The 14,027-nt window shown below is 41.7% G+C and overlaps 1 protein-coding gene across 1 annotated transcript in view; it reads right to left on the bottom strand.

Moving 5' to 3' along the window:
• Positions 1 to 2,173: 2,173 nt before the first annotated feature.
• The window catches only part of znf804b (zinc finger protein 804B), a 64,827-nt gene continuing 52,973 nt past the window's right edge, over positions 2,174 to 14,027 (bottom strand). The window contains exons 3-4 of the mRNA XM_087812736.1: positions 6,502 to 6,632; positions 2,174 to 5,926 (exon numbers count right to left, since the gene is read on the bottom strand). Coding sequence (XP_087668862.1) covers positions 2,614 to 5,926; positions 6,502 to 6,632 — 3,444 coding nt within the window. The 3' untranslated portion in view covers positions 2,174 to 2,613. The remainder of the gene's footprint in view (positions 5,927 to 6,501; positions 6,633 to 14,027) is intronic.

Genomic DNA, 14,027 nt, shown 5'->3' with positions numbered 1-14,027 from the left:
GTCTAAATATGTCAAATTCTTTTGGATGATCTGTGAATCCGACATTTTCTTCATGACTTTTTGACTAAAATTGGTTGTGTGACTTTTTGCATTTGTAACATTGTTGTGTCATTTAATTAAAAAAGTTTAAAAAAAATTTTTGTGACTTTTTAATATTGTTTCAGGGATTTAAAAAAAGAGGAGAAAAAAAATGGGACCTTGTAAATTCAGTTCTTTGAATTTGGAATCCCTTTCATGACTTTTATGACTTTTTTTTGTGACTTTTTAAATATGTTACTTGAGTCAAATAAACACACTTGGAAGTACTAGGACTAGATTGGATTTTTACCAAGTTATTTCTAATTTATGAACTGGAAAATACAAGTTACGTAGCAGGTCTTGAATAATTGTTTGCGGTTCCGTTTATGTTCCTCTTTCACCAACCAGGCGAAAGTGTTTTCATGTTTTATCAAATCCCCGCACTTTGCTCGTCACTTATCTCCGAGTCAGACCCAGGATTCGATCAGGATCCACGAGCCGCACATCAGCTCGCGAGGCGCAGAGATAGAGAGGTTTTGATGCTGTAACAGCTGCTAATTATTGCTGCTCTATATTTCACACAGTGTGTTTGATCTGCCATCCTGTGGAGAGAGATAGAGATTCTCCCCTTTTTTTTCTTCCGCAAAAATGGGCAGCGGAGCTCAGGGGTCACGAGGAGGAGAAAGAGGAATTGTGCTCTAATTACTAATTCTCCGCAGGGGGTGACTTATATTTCCAGCCAGCACCTCAGGACCGGAATACATTTGGTGTCTTGTTTTGTCTTGTATTTATGTCAAGCCTTGATGTAGCACCCCTGCGCGCTGGGCTGTGTTCACTGATATCACAGAGGGCAAATCAATCCAATCTCTTAAAGCTCCCAGGGAAGTCCAAGTCCGGGGTCCATCTGGATGCCGCTCTGCTCTCTTATGCCAAGCCACTGTTGCCGTCGACTCTTTGGCACTTAGAAACAATAAACGCCTTCGCCAATTACCGAGCCGCGCGATAGTTGTGCTAGACCTTGAAAAAAAAAAGACTTGAGTAAAAAGTCAACGTTGCCTTAATGATTATTGAGATGAAGCTTTACGAAATTCTGTTCATCAACTCGGTTGTTTTGGAAGCGGATCAAGGATTTAGTGGCTCGGTTTGTTCCAAGTGCTCTCAAGCAAAGGTCGCTCTGTACGTTACGAGATGATTAATCTTTGATCTTACCATAAAGCGAGCGAAAGCATAAAATGACACGTAGACGTGTTAATGTTTACCTGTTTTTAAGTTCACTTTAAGGGTGTGTTCTACGGGGCGATCGGGCCTCAGCTCTAGCGATGGTCTGCGACATCGGAAGTATCAAATTCTCACGTTAAAAATCGAAACTGCAATATGCTCACCAACAGAGCCAAGATAGAACATTTCAAAAGTTCTGATTGAACAGAAATTACTGCCTCTTTTAATGTTACTATTCCTACTCCACCATTTTGACTTTCCACTACCTTTAGACCCGGCCCCCAGTAGACCGACCTACTAATTTAGTTGCAACTTGAGATACAGCGTTTAGTTTGTACGCTCCTTATCCCTTATGTTGTGACAAAGACAAAAAAGTGATCCCTTGTGATGCCTCTGGGTCAAGTTCATACCAGAAACATTTGTTTTCGGGCCACTGGGTCACCTTGACCCAGAAATAACACAAGGGTTAATGAGCGTCCAAACCAAACGTTGTATCTCATGTTGCAACTATTTCAGTAGGTCAGTCTACTGGGGGTCGGGTCTAAAGGCAGTGGAAAGTCAAAACGGCGGATGCAGAATAGTACCTTGAACACAGTTGTTTTCGGGCCACTGGGTCATCTTGACCCAGAGATAACACAAGGGTCAAGATGAGTAAAAATGTTGCAGCTAATTTAGTAGGTCAGTCTACTGGGGGCCGGGTCTAAAGGTAGTGGAAAGTCAAAATGGTGGAGGAGGATTAAAACCTAAAACACCGTTGTTTTCGGGCCACTGGGTCACCTTGACCCAAAGACCGCAGAAGGTTAAGTAAGGGGTAAGTCTCCTCTGTATTCCCCAGGGCTCAATTATTTTATGTAAAGTAGAGATTACGCCAAACTCAACCAGGAAAACGATAATCTGCAGATGTAAAGTTACTGAAATCAACAAATCATTCACAACATGAGTTTATATCCACTTTTAATTAAACATTTGCCATAACTTAGATTATTTACACGAAAAAAAACCCCAACAACTTCCTGTTAGATATTCTTTTCTTTCTGCTGCTTTTATACAATATAAACTAAATCTTCAGCGACCGAGCCGACGCCTCTTGGTCCCTGAAATGTCGACTTGTAACTTAAAATAAACAACACTGAGACGGGGAAGGTCTGTTTGTCACTCATAACTGTGTTTGTCACTGGTAGAAAAAGTAAATTCAGTGAAGTGCAACTCTCCATTCAGTGTCTGTGAATGGGTTGAAAAATAAATAAATCAAAGCTTTATTCAACACACAAAGGTAAACGGAGCAATTTGAAGGAAAATCGATGTGTCTGTGGGTGTGCGAGCTTGTGCCTGAAAGGTCATATAATCTCCCTCTTTGTATGGAAACATGATTGCGAATCATAACGCCTTCTGCTGGAAGCGCACTGGCCATGCTCTGTCCATAAAAGGTTGAGGGTTCAAGGGTTGCATTTGTAGTGCCGAGAAAGGATCGAGAGGTGTGAAGGCCGGACAAGGCCGCAAGAGATGGATGGGGTGTTGGGAGAGAAAAACGGAGGGCAGCAGGGAAGAAATGGACAGAGGAGAAAGGTGAAGGTAGTGCGTGAGAGACGGGTGAGTGGGTGACAGCGAGAGCCGAGGAGGGTGCGGGTGGGCGCCAGGAGGGGGCGACGTCGCGGCGGACGACGGGACGGTGTGAGCCGAGTGCAGGATGACGTGATGGAGGTTGGATAACGCCGGAGATAAAGACACGGGTATGACAGTTTTGTTGTCCCTTTGGCCGACGTTTGCGACGCCTCCTCGATGCAGGAGTCCCACCTGCAGGGTGTCCATGTGAGGAGTCCTGTAGCGCTCCGATGTTGTGCTGTGTGTGGAGTCTTCGTGAGCGCTCTCTTGAGTCCGTTCCAGGACTTTCTGCATGTGCTTTCTTGCCTCTTCTTGCAGCTGCCGATACTTGTCGATCTCCTCGACGGAAAAGCTGATTGGCTGGGCAGCCTCGTCCATCGTCTGTTTGTCAGCAGCTTTAAGCTCTTCTGGAGAGAACTTGGCTTCGTTTGCTTGGAGAGATTTCTGACCACCAACTATTGCTAAGCTTTTATCTCCACTCGCCTTCTCCTCGCTCTTCTCCTGTATTTTCCTCCTCTTCCTCTCCTTTTTCTGAATTGCTGGTCGTTTACCGATGAGAGGGAAAAGTAGTGTTTTTGTGATTTTACGTTGCACTGATTCCGGTAGCGCTAACACCGGAGTGGCTGGCGACGCAGTGGTCACCTGAGGTTGTGAAGGACTGCTGTCCTGTTTAACTGTTGGTTCTAATACATTATGTGGGACATCTTTTAAAGATTTGCAGGAAAGACTTGCTGGTGCAGGTTTGCTTTGCTTCCTATCTTCCTCTGGTAAGTGTTCCGGTGTGTCCGGGTTCCCTCTGTTGGGGTTGGAAGGTTTTTTGTTCAGTGTGAAACTTGAGCAAGTGCTGCTTCGGCTCCACTCCCAGCTCATCTCAGACATGCTGGTGCTGCTCATGGGGCTGTACGAGCATGGGCTGTGACACGCATTGTCTTCAGCGGGGCTCAGATCAAGTCCGCCCTCTGAGTGTCTCATCCACCACTCCGGACTCGGTGAGTGTCGGGACCGTCTGTTGTCGGAACCTTTCCTCGTGAAACTTGAATTTTCACTCCGGTCACTCTCTCCCTGAGGGCCGGTCTTTCTCCTTTGCGTGTCCCTGTCGTCCCAGCTGTCAGTGCTGCCCCAAGTCCATCTGTCCAGGCTGCACCCGTCCCACTCCATCTCTTCAGGCGTTCGACCGCTCCTGTACCTCCTGCTGGGACAAGGGCTACTCACCCAGTTGTATTTTGCCGCTCTACTTCTTGACGCCAAATCCGCCTTGAACAAGCCATCCTCAGCCACCGTGCCGCTCAGACTATTCCCCCTCAGCCACTCGGAATGCTCAGTCGCAGACACTAAGCATCTGTCTCCACTACCTGTTTGACCTCTCTCCTCTTCACAATGTCTCAAACTGCTCCTCTTGCTGTGAATGTTTTCCCTGTGGTGGATTTTTCTCTTTCTCGCCGGGTTGCTGTTACAGCTGTTGTCAGGGTAACTGCAGTCAATGAAACTCCTGGGGTTGCCATGGTGACCCTTTTCCCAAAACAGCTTTTTGCAATGCGCTGGAGCAAAAGCGTGTATTGAGTTGTGGGTCTGCCACTGAGAGGTCACTACATTTCTTTCCCACCTCCTCTGGATGTCGGGGTCTCTGTCCGCGGGGAGCCTGGTTTGCGGGGAGTATGTGCTGCAGTGCTCTGAAGCTGATCCGAGAGTAAAGTTTCTTCTGATGGATAACGGTTTGGCAGCACATCTCCCAGAGAAAAAGCCGTTCCCTTCATTCCGTCTTCTCTTCCCCCCTGTCTTACTTTCTCTTCTATTAACAAACATTTTTTTATCCGTTACATTGGGAACCGTCATAACCACGCTTCTCAATTTGCACTTCTGCTTTTTGTTCGACGCATTCCCCCTCTTCCCCCTCTTCTTCTTCCCTAACTTATTTATCCTGATTCTTTTCTCAAATGGTGCCGTAACCGTGGTGTCAGCCTTTAATATCTTTGGGCCGCTTTTCCCGGCCACCTGTCTTCCGCAGTCACACCTGGACAACCTGATGCATACGCTCTGCGGGCTAGCTCGGGTGACAGGCTCTAATTTACTGCTCACGACTGCGCTCGCTCCCTCCCTGATCCCTCGTGCGCCCCTTAATCTTTCCTCTTGAGGACACCAGGAGTTTGTGTCAGAGCTGTCACTAGGCACAAATGAATGGGCCACGGCCCTCGCATCTATACTTGGCATGCGTCCCTCTCCATCTGGCGATGAAAGCCTTTTGTTCTCAAGGAACAGGTGTGCTTCTGATTTAGTATCGACAGCTCCCGCCACTTTTGTTTCCCCCTCAGTTCTTTCAGGACCGTTTTCCTCCCGAAACGTGTTCGACAAACATGGACTTTGTTCGTCTGTTGACGGCGAAAGTTTCCCCTCCTGTCGCTCCGGTCCGTGTTGAAGTTGCTTCGGGTTGCAACTGTAGGAGATGTGAGGCTCAGATTTGGTGAACCTAAGCAGGCTGACGGGCCAACTCAACTCGGTGGCGCCGTCTTTGCCAAGAACGCACCTATGTTCCTCTGCTTTTCCTGCATCTTCCTGTTCTTCCTTCTCTCCTGAAGGTGAGTCAGCGATCTCCCTCTGGGTTCCCGCATCTTCCATTTTGTCCACGGACATCGTGGCGCCGTCTTGGATGATCTCCGTGTACTTCCTTTCTTGATTGCTTTCCTCAATCTCTCTGTCTATATCCTTGATAATTTTCTTTATCCTCTCTCTTATTTGTTCTCTTTTCTCTCTTTCTTCCTCCTCGTGGTCGGAGAAGACGGAAGCGGAAGGTTCCAGTCGGGGTCCCTTGCGGGAGAAGCAGAAGGACACGCCGATTCTACCGCCCACTTTCCCGCGCTGGGCATAGGAATCCTGAAGGGAATCCCCTACGCGGGACACCGAGAGTGTGCTTGAGAGTTGATTCAAAGATCCGCAGGAATCTTTCTGACAGCAACCCAGCGTGTGCGAAGCCGAAGGTGTGTCTCGGAGCTTGAAGGGTTTGTCCTCGGGGCTGAGGTCTCTGCGCTCCGTCTCTCGGCTTTTGTTCACCACTCTGACGGCGCTTCGTACTCCGCAGTTCCTGCCTGAAACTCTGCAACCAGAAAGAAAAAAAAAAAATCAATACAACACTTGATTTTGGCTCATCTTTCACACTCCGATGAAGCCCAAAAAAGGGAAAAGTCGGTGGCAGGAGCGATAGAAATTCCTGGCACACATCGCTCCCTGATAATGGGAAAAGTCATTTAGCGGCGGAGTGAGCGGCAGCAATCACGCTGATTATTACCTGATGCATGTTTTCAAATCAGTTGTTGTGATTGCTTCAGGTAGGCGTCCCTGGAGGTGGTTTACTTTCTGTTTTATATTATCTCCGCGTATTTACTCTTCAAAAAAAGTCGCCGGTGTCATGACTGGTGATTTTCTCCTCCTCGTTCAGATGATTCACTTCTCAAGTGTTGAGCCAAAAAAAAAGAACGGATCTTCGTTGTCATTTTCACGACAACCTTCGGACTTTCTAGGTCAGCGCCGCAGCTCCTACATGAGCGGACGCATCCATCACGACCGCAGACTTGACGCCGTGTTCTCTAACCCCCCCCCCCCCCCCACCCCCGGTGGACTCCGAGGCTTTTTCTGTCGTACAAACACAAGAAGGGATGAACGCTCACTCACCGGTGGGTTTCCTGCTGCAGCTGCGCTTGCTGGTGGAGACGCCGGAGAGCTTTCTCCTGTTTGCGCTGGTCCTTCCACGACTTCGAGGCCACGTTACGAGCGAACTCCCTCTGCTTCAGCTCTTTCAGCCTCTGTGGTGCCGAACACAGGAAAAAAAAAAAGGGGTTGTAGTTACTTGAATAATTGATTTAAACATCTCAATACGTGTTTATTTTGACTCACTACACCCAAATATTTTTCTAAAATCAGCTCGTAAAAAGGTGATAATGAAGTGAAGGCACAAAGAAAGGGATCAAACTAAAGATGGCTGGAAATAGAGATTTATTGAGTAGAACTACCAAAAAACACTTTTTTTTACTGACCCAACAAAATGGTTGAAGAACAGAAACATTTGGACAAAACTTTGTTTCACTTTTTGTAGCGTTTTAAAAACACAAAAACAAAAAAACACTAGTTAAGAAAAAATGACAATCCCGCATTTTGAGTTTATTTATTTTTTTTATACTCAAAAATAATATTCAATATTTGTTTATTAATAATTTCATTCTGAATCTTCAAATAATTGTTTGTTAATGGTATATATTTAACATACTTTTTAAAAAAATTTTTTAAATAAATAGAAAATTGACAACTTTCAAACGTCATCAACATGTTTTGTCCTAATCCTTTTTAAGTTTTTTATCTTCAAATAACTTTTTTACATAATAATTATTAATATATATATACTTTGGTAATACTTACTTCAGTGTTACATTCATTTTTTCCTTTTATATTAAGGCTCGATGGGCCCAACACAACGTTTTTATAATGTGGCCCCACTTCCTTTATGGTTTGTCCGAGTCCCATGTGTCAAACTCTTTCTAACTTTCGCCAAAAACCGAATTTTTTGAAATTAAATTGATGTTTGTGCTTTACATCAAAATAAAGTGTAACTGGAGGTGAATTTATACAATTTTTGTCTCTTTTTAATGTTATTTTGTTTTATATTTTAGAGGCACATTTAGCCTAGTGGCTGCCGATGGGAGTAACAAACCAGTAACTAGCTTGTTTTATCAAACAAAATAAGCCCAACAAATACGAGTGAATTTTTCTTTGTCGCTATTTTCAGGCATTCGCACATGAAACAAATAAGATGAGCTGCTGACGTCACATCTCCAAAGTCAATAACGATTTTCTCATTAAGTCAGTTTAGCAAATACAAGTACAGAACGAGTAAAGGCGACAAGTATGATCAAGGTGAACGATTGAGACGTCGTGGCCTGATGGCAAACACCGAAATAAAAAATGATATCAACTTTGTTTCAACTTTATCCTTGAGAAAATAGCTGTCAGGAAATGAGTGAAAATATGTGCTAATGAATCCCTCAATTTGAGTTTGCACTGATGTTTGAGACTTAAAAAGCTAATTCCAAGGCCTGTAAGACCAAAAGGGAGAATATATTTTCAGGGGAGCTCAGCGGGATCCTTCGTTCACTCCACACACATCAATCTGAGGATGTTCCTCTGAAGGATCGACGCCCCTGAACCCCATTCCGGCTGATGAAAGCCAAAGAAAACAGTCTGAAGCAGAAACAACCCCAGGATAGTGGAGACAGTTTAGATGAATGACTGGCTTCTCCACTGTTTTACATGTTGCTCGTGGCTTCATTCCATCCAGAACATCATCATGAGATACATCTGGAGGAAACAATGAAAGTGCTGCTGATTTAATTCCAGCAAACATTAAATGAATCACAGGAAGACATTTAAAAAAAACAATTAATGCTCTTTTACAGACGAGTGTTTATGGGCGTTCGACTGTGTTTGCAGTGATACTTGTTTCCATCCTCTCAGGAAAACAATGAATCTTTCTCTCCGACTTCCTCTCCTGTCACACTTTAATCCCTCCTTTATCCACGCTTGGCAGGTGTGCGCTCGTGCACGTGAGCGTGCACTTCCTCGGGTTTGTTTCCAAACAAGGGAACGATCAAGTTTGCGAGAAGATGCCACATTGTTCAGAAGAATTCTTTCCTCCTCTTTTGTCTCCTTCTCTCTCTCTCTTTCTCTCTTTCTCTCCAGCCGAACAAAGATGTGCTGTTTATTTAGAGGAGGCAAGATAATCATCTTCCATCGCTGACGGAATTAAAATGCAGAACATCTTCCGCAAGGACTTGGTGTTTGTTTGGTGATTAATGGGTGAAATATTGGTTTCTCAGACACGTTTCCTATCAAGAGCTTTTACTAAGTTGGTAATTATTACTTTGGGGATATAAAGTCTATATCAGAGACACTGAAACTGACATCATAAGATAAAAGCTCAATTGTAGGACTTTTATTTTTGGAAGTTAACTTTTCTTTGCGATACTTTCTGGCATCGACGACTGCACGTGATCAACGGATATTATCAAATATAACAACGCGACAAATGATTGACATTTTTTTTAAACGTTTTATTTGATTATATAATATATTTATTTGGTATACAAGTAATTTAGTCATTTGAAGTTTTCAATGTTTTAATTGTTTTGTACAAAAAAGTAAAATTTACAACCAAAAAAAAACCAAAACAAAGTTGTACTTAAATTGTAAATTGTCTCTACCTCCAAGGGACTCGTTGTATAAACAAAGCGGGGCGTGGAGGAGGAGTGAGGCCGTTGTAACGCCATAATTGACTCCACTCTCGTAACCTCTCATTCGCCAAGATTTCAGACAGGGGAGAACTTTATAAATGAATAACTTTAAAACGTGTTCATAATGAGAGACTTTTTTTTTCTGTTTAGTATTAGGAAACACTGGGTACTTCAGCTAGTAATTCATTTAGTAATTCATTAATAAATAAATTGTATGTATTTAAGCAGCTTTCTCCAGATAATAGCTTTAGGTTGAAGAGAACATTTTTTAATATAAATACATTGTAATGTTTTGTCTGTAATCGTCCCTGCCGAACAGACCGTAGAAAAATCGAAAAGCTAAGAACGTCTTAAATGCATGTGTCAAACTTAAATCTGGCTCACTAAGTCCTGCCTGCAGGATTTGTGGGTTCAAAATAAAAAGTACATTTATATTTGTGTCCCATAAAGACGGCCAATGAATAAATCAGGGATTAAGCTAAGAATCTTGGAACAGAGATAATGGAAGTCAACAACTATACAGTTTTTCAGAGTAAAACTGAGAATGAAGGATTCTGATGTTGAATTTAATACAGTTAAATGTAAAATGAATCTAAAAGATTTGTGAGCTTGAGTTTGAACTGGTCTAGAACATCTGGAACATCTCGTACATACGTCTGGTCTGGAACTATTTAAAAAATATCTGTCTAGCATAAAAAACTGCTCATTCCGAACCCAAAATCCCAAAGCAAGGCCACGTTGTACTTGAGGCAGTGACGGCCAAAACCTCACACGAGCTCGTAACATCTGATTTATTCATATCCATCTTCATGCAGCAGACATCACTCATCAGTTTAATCTTTGCTGAGTTGTGCAGAAGACACTGTCAGTCCACATTAGCATTTAGTCTCCTTTCCAAATCCTCCTTAATGTCCTTAAGTACGCTTCCTTATTGTGTCCAAGTCAGGCAACAGGAAAACACTCGTCATGATAGGAAACCGAGACTTTGGTGTAGGACCGGTGGAATCTAACCGCGGCAATCGATGAAAGTTTCTGAGAGTGGTTTACAGAGACCTGCATAAATACAGACGCCGTCTTTGTCCCGTGGCGTCAGGCGGGATATCGTTGCTTTCGGAAACAAATCCCGCTGCAGGAAGACCTGCCGCTAAATTTAGAGCCAAACAAGACGAAGAAAGAATCGCGAGGAGAGGATTTTTTCTCCTTCTTTTCCATGTTCATAAAGAATACCTCTTTTAGGGGATTATAAGCTGATGTCATGTCCCCACCAGCAGGAAGTAATATCACTCTCCAACATGCCCATCCTGATGTGCTCTTTGAAGCCGGATCCGTCCGTCAAGGCTTTTTTTTTTCCGATCAATATTCTTTCAGATGCATTAAAGACAGCCGAGGCAACTGGAGATGCGTGGATTCATTTCCACATGGGAGTGAGAGCAGCATGACTGGGATCTTCTATCTCTTGCTCCGGGTTTCCCCCCCTTTACATATGTGAAACACAACATTCATACATCGGCATCTGCTGTGAGTGTTAACCCACGACTCGCTGACTCCAACACTAAATTCATGCATTACTGCTTCTGTCGAGAGACACGTGGTGTGTCGAGAAACCACTATTGTTAGTTGGTGCTATGAATAAAACGCCTATTTTTACATTCAACGGAGCAAAACGTGCCTGAAACCGTGAGCTTGTCTGCATTTGCAGAACACCAAGAACAGCATCTTCACTCGCTCCAACTGCAGCTAGAATTAAGGAAGGAAAGTACAACCTGAGCGACACATGTGGCCCTTGAACTGTATATATCGGCCCTTTTGAGGTCAATCTTACCTCTTTCTTCTGGGAGTCCGTTTTTCCTCTTTCCTCCCCTTTTTTTCCCTTTTTCCCCTATCCCCTCACAATCCTTCTTTTATATATTAACTTAGTAATTTTAAGGTTTAAAGTTCAATGTAGTGTGTTTGAAATTAAATAATTTGATTTATTTACTTACAATTATCATTAAAGATTTATAGTTTGTTCATTTTTGCGTTGCAATTAAACCTCCACAGCTAAAGGAACACTGAATTCCCGGTTATGACTGAGGACGAGAGGATACACATGCTGCCCTTGAACTGTATTTATCGTCCCTTTTGAGGTCAATCTTACCTCTTTCTTCTGGGAGTCAGTTTTTCCTTCTTTTTTCCCCTGTTCCCTCACAATCCTTTTTTATATATTACCTTAGTTCTTTTAAGGTTTAAAGTCGAATGTAGTGTGTTTGAAGTAAAATATTTTTGATTTATTTACTTACAATTAACATTTAAAAATGTACAGTTTGTTCATTTTTGCGTTGCAATTAAACCTCCGGCCGCTATAGATGGCATTACGTCCTCCACAGCTAAAGGAACAATGAAATCCCGGTTATGACTGAGGACGAGAGGATACACATGCTTCCCTTAAACTGTATTTATGGGCCCGTTTTAAGGTCAGTCTTTGTTCTCTTTGTTCTGGGAGTCCGTTTTTCCTCTTTCCCCCCCCCTTCTTTTTTTTTTCTTTTTTTCCCCTATCCACTCACAATCGTGCTTTTATATATTACCATCGTTCTTTTAAGGTTTAAAGTTCATTGAAGTTTGTTTGAAATAGAATAATTTGATTTATTTACTTACAATTAACATTAAAAAATGTACAGTTTGTTTCAATTAAAACCTCCAGCCGCTAGATGGCATTACGTCCTCCACAGCTAAAGAAACAATGAAATCCCGCTAATGACTGAGGACGAGAGGATACAAAACTCTCCATGGTTCAGTCCTTTTTAGGTCAATCTTACCTCTTTTTTCTGGATGGATGAATTAAAGAAAGGGCATAATTATCATATTTATTTGCAAAGTTTGTTAAGTTATGTGTATATATTGATAAACAAGCTGAAGAACCCGCCGTTGCCCAAGGACGTTCGTAGCCTACAAAACTGCAAAAAATATTTTCAATTTAAAATTCAAAAGGCGATGTTATTGAGTTTTAAATGTTTTATTGTCTCTCTAACATGTTTTCATGGAATTTAAAAGATTACCAGCATCATTTTTTGGTCGATAGCGACAGATTTTGGAGGACTTGCGACCTTCAATAGGATGTAACTTACTTCATATTTAAGCTTAAGAGCTCTACTTTAATTAAAAACTTTCCTTGGATTGAGACAGAGAAAATTAACATATTCACGCTAATATTAATGGAGAAGTTAGCCAGTAGTTTTTGGCCTTTTTGCTGGACAATAGTAGCAAAAGAAGATAAGGCTTAGTCCAGAAACAGAGCAGTTCATGGTGGTGATTATGATCCCAAGAAGTGTCCTACAATTAAATACTATACATAGAAGTAGTACAGTCAATTAAAGTATTTTTTTAACACTGTCAAGGCACAATTCTGCAGGGAAATATATTCTTGGAGATAGTTCGTTTTGGAGCTATAGAACTTTCTTTCCTTTCGATTTTCTACTTGAATACGTTTCCACCACAAGACGAGGCTGGACTCTTATCCTCGGAGAGCAAAGCTTTTTCATTGGATTCCCCGGCTGTCAATTTAAAAAAAGATGATTTGGCGTTTTGAAGGCAAGGCTGTTATCGTGGTGTTGGTTCCGCTGTACTTTTATGACTTATTTCCTGCCTGAACGATCTTTTCAACTTCAGTTGATACAACGTGAAGCTTTTAAAAGAGGAACCTTTTTTTTTTTTTTTTTTTAGCTGCGCTGCGACTGCTTTTGGTTTTAAGTTTTGGTCTGGTTAGAGTTAGAGTTTAGGTCATTTGGGACACAAAGAAGAACTACTTTGATCTGTGGTTCTTCTTCCAACATGGGATTTTCTTGGAGTGTCTCCTTTAAATGATTCTGAACCTGATTTATATATATGAACCGTATACCTCACTTTTGGTCTGCCTAGGTATGAACTTCGGGAATTTAATGTAAACAAGGAAATATGGGTGTCTTTACTAGTGCCCTTGCAACCCTACCTCGCATAATTAACAATTAAAAAGGATGGATACAGAAATAAATCACACTCTTTTTTCACTATACTGTGTATGGTATTTAACAGCACTGTATCAATTATTTCATGAAATAATAATTAAAAAAAACTTTTTTTTGGTATTATTTTGGATTTTTTAATCATCATTTTATTCACTTACAATTAACATTAAAAAATTAACAGATGATGTTCATTTTTGCGTTGCAGTCATTTACCTCCTCCACAGCTAAATTAACAATGAAATCCCTGCGGTGACTGAGGACGAGAGGATACCGTTTACTCCAGCAGCTTTTAAAGCTGATGTTTGGACATATTTTGGTTTCAAAACAAATGAAAGCAGTTACAACTTCGTCAAGAGTCATGTGGTCTGTAAATTCTGCAACACCAGAGTCAAGTACTCGACGATACTACAAATATAAACTTGTAACTACAGTAGCTCAATATATATCACGATATATCGGATCGTTGCCCCCAGTATCGTGATAGGAATCACCAGATTCTTGCCAATACACAGCCCTATTTTTTTTTTTTACTTACAAAGTACATATGAATGCATATGTTTAATATATATATTAACATGTGCTGCTTGCTGCTGAATTTGTCTTGTTCATTATATAATTACACTGTTTTACATCCAACTTTCTGTTTTTTTTTCAATTAAGATTAAGATAAAACAAAGTGACCTAATGACACAAGAGTAAATCACATTGTAGACAATTTGACTCAACCCATAATTCAGGTTTTACTCAAGAAAAATTCTGTTTTAGCCTCTAAAAAAGTTTCCAAAATTCAACTGCACTTGTGTTGCCATGTCAGGAGAATCAGATCCGCGTTTTATTCATTTATGTGTCTACTCCTTTTTCCACTATATCGTATTGTTGACCCAGTATACATATTGTATCTCCAGATTCTTGCCAGTACACACCCCTACTAGGTGAA

Source organism: Callionymus lyra, chromosome 17, assembly GCF_982586985.1.
Source record: "Callionymus lyra chromosome 17, fCalLyr1.hap1.1, whole genome shotgun sequence".
Taxonomy (NCBI): Eukaryota; Metazoa; Chordata; class Actinopteri; order Syngnathiformes; family Callionymidae; genus Callionymus; species Callionymus lyra.
This window is presented reverse-complemented; position numbering and strand designations above follow the sequence as displayed.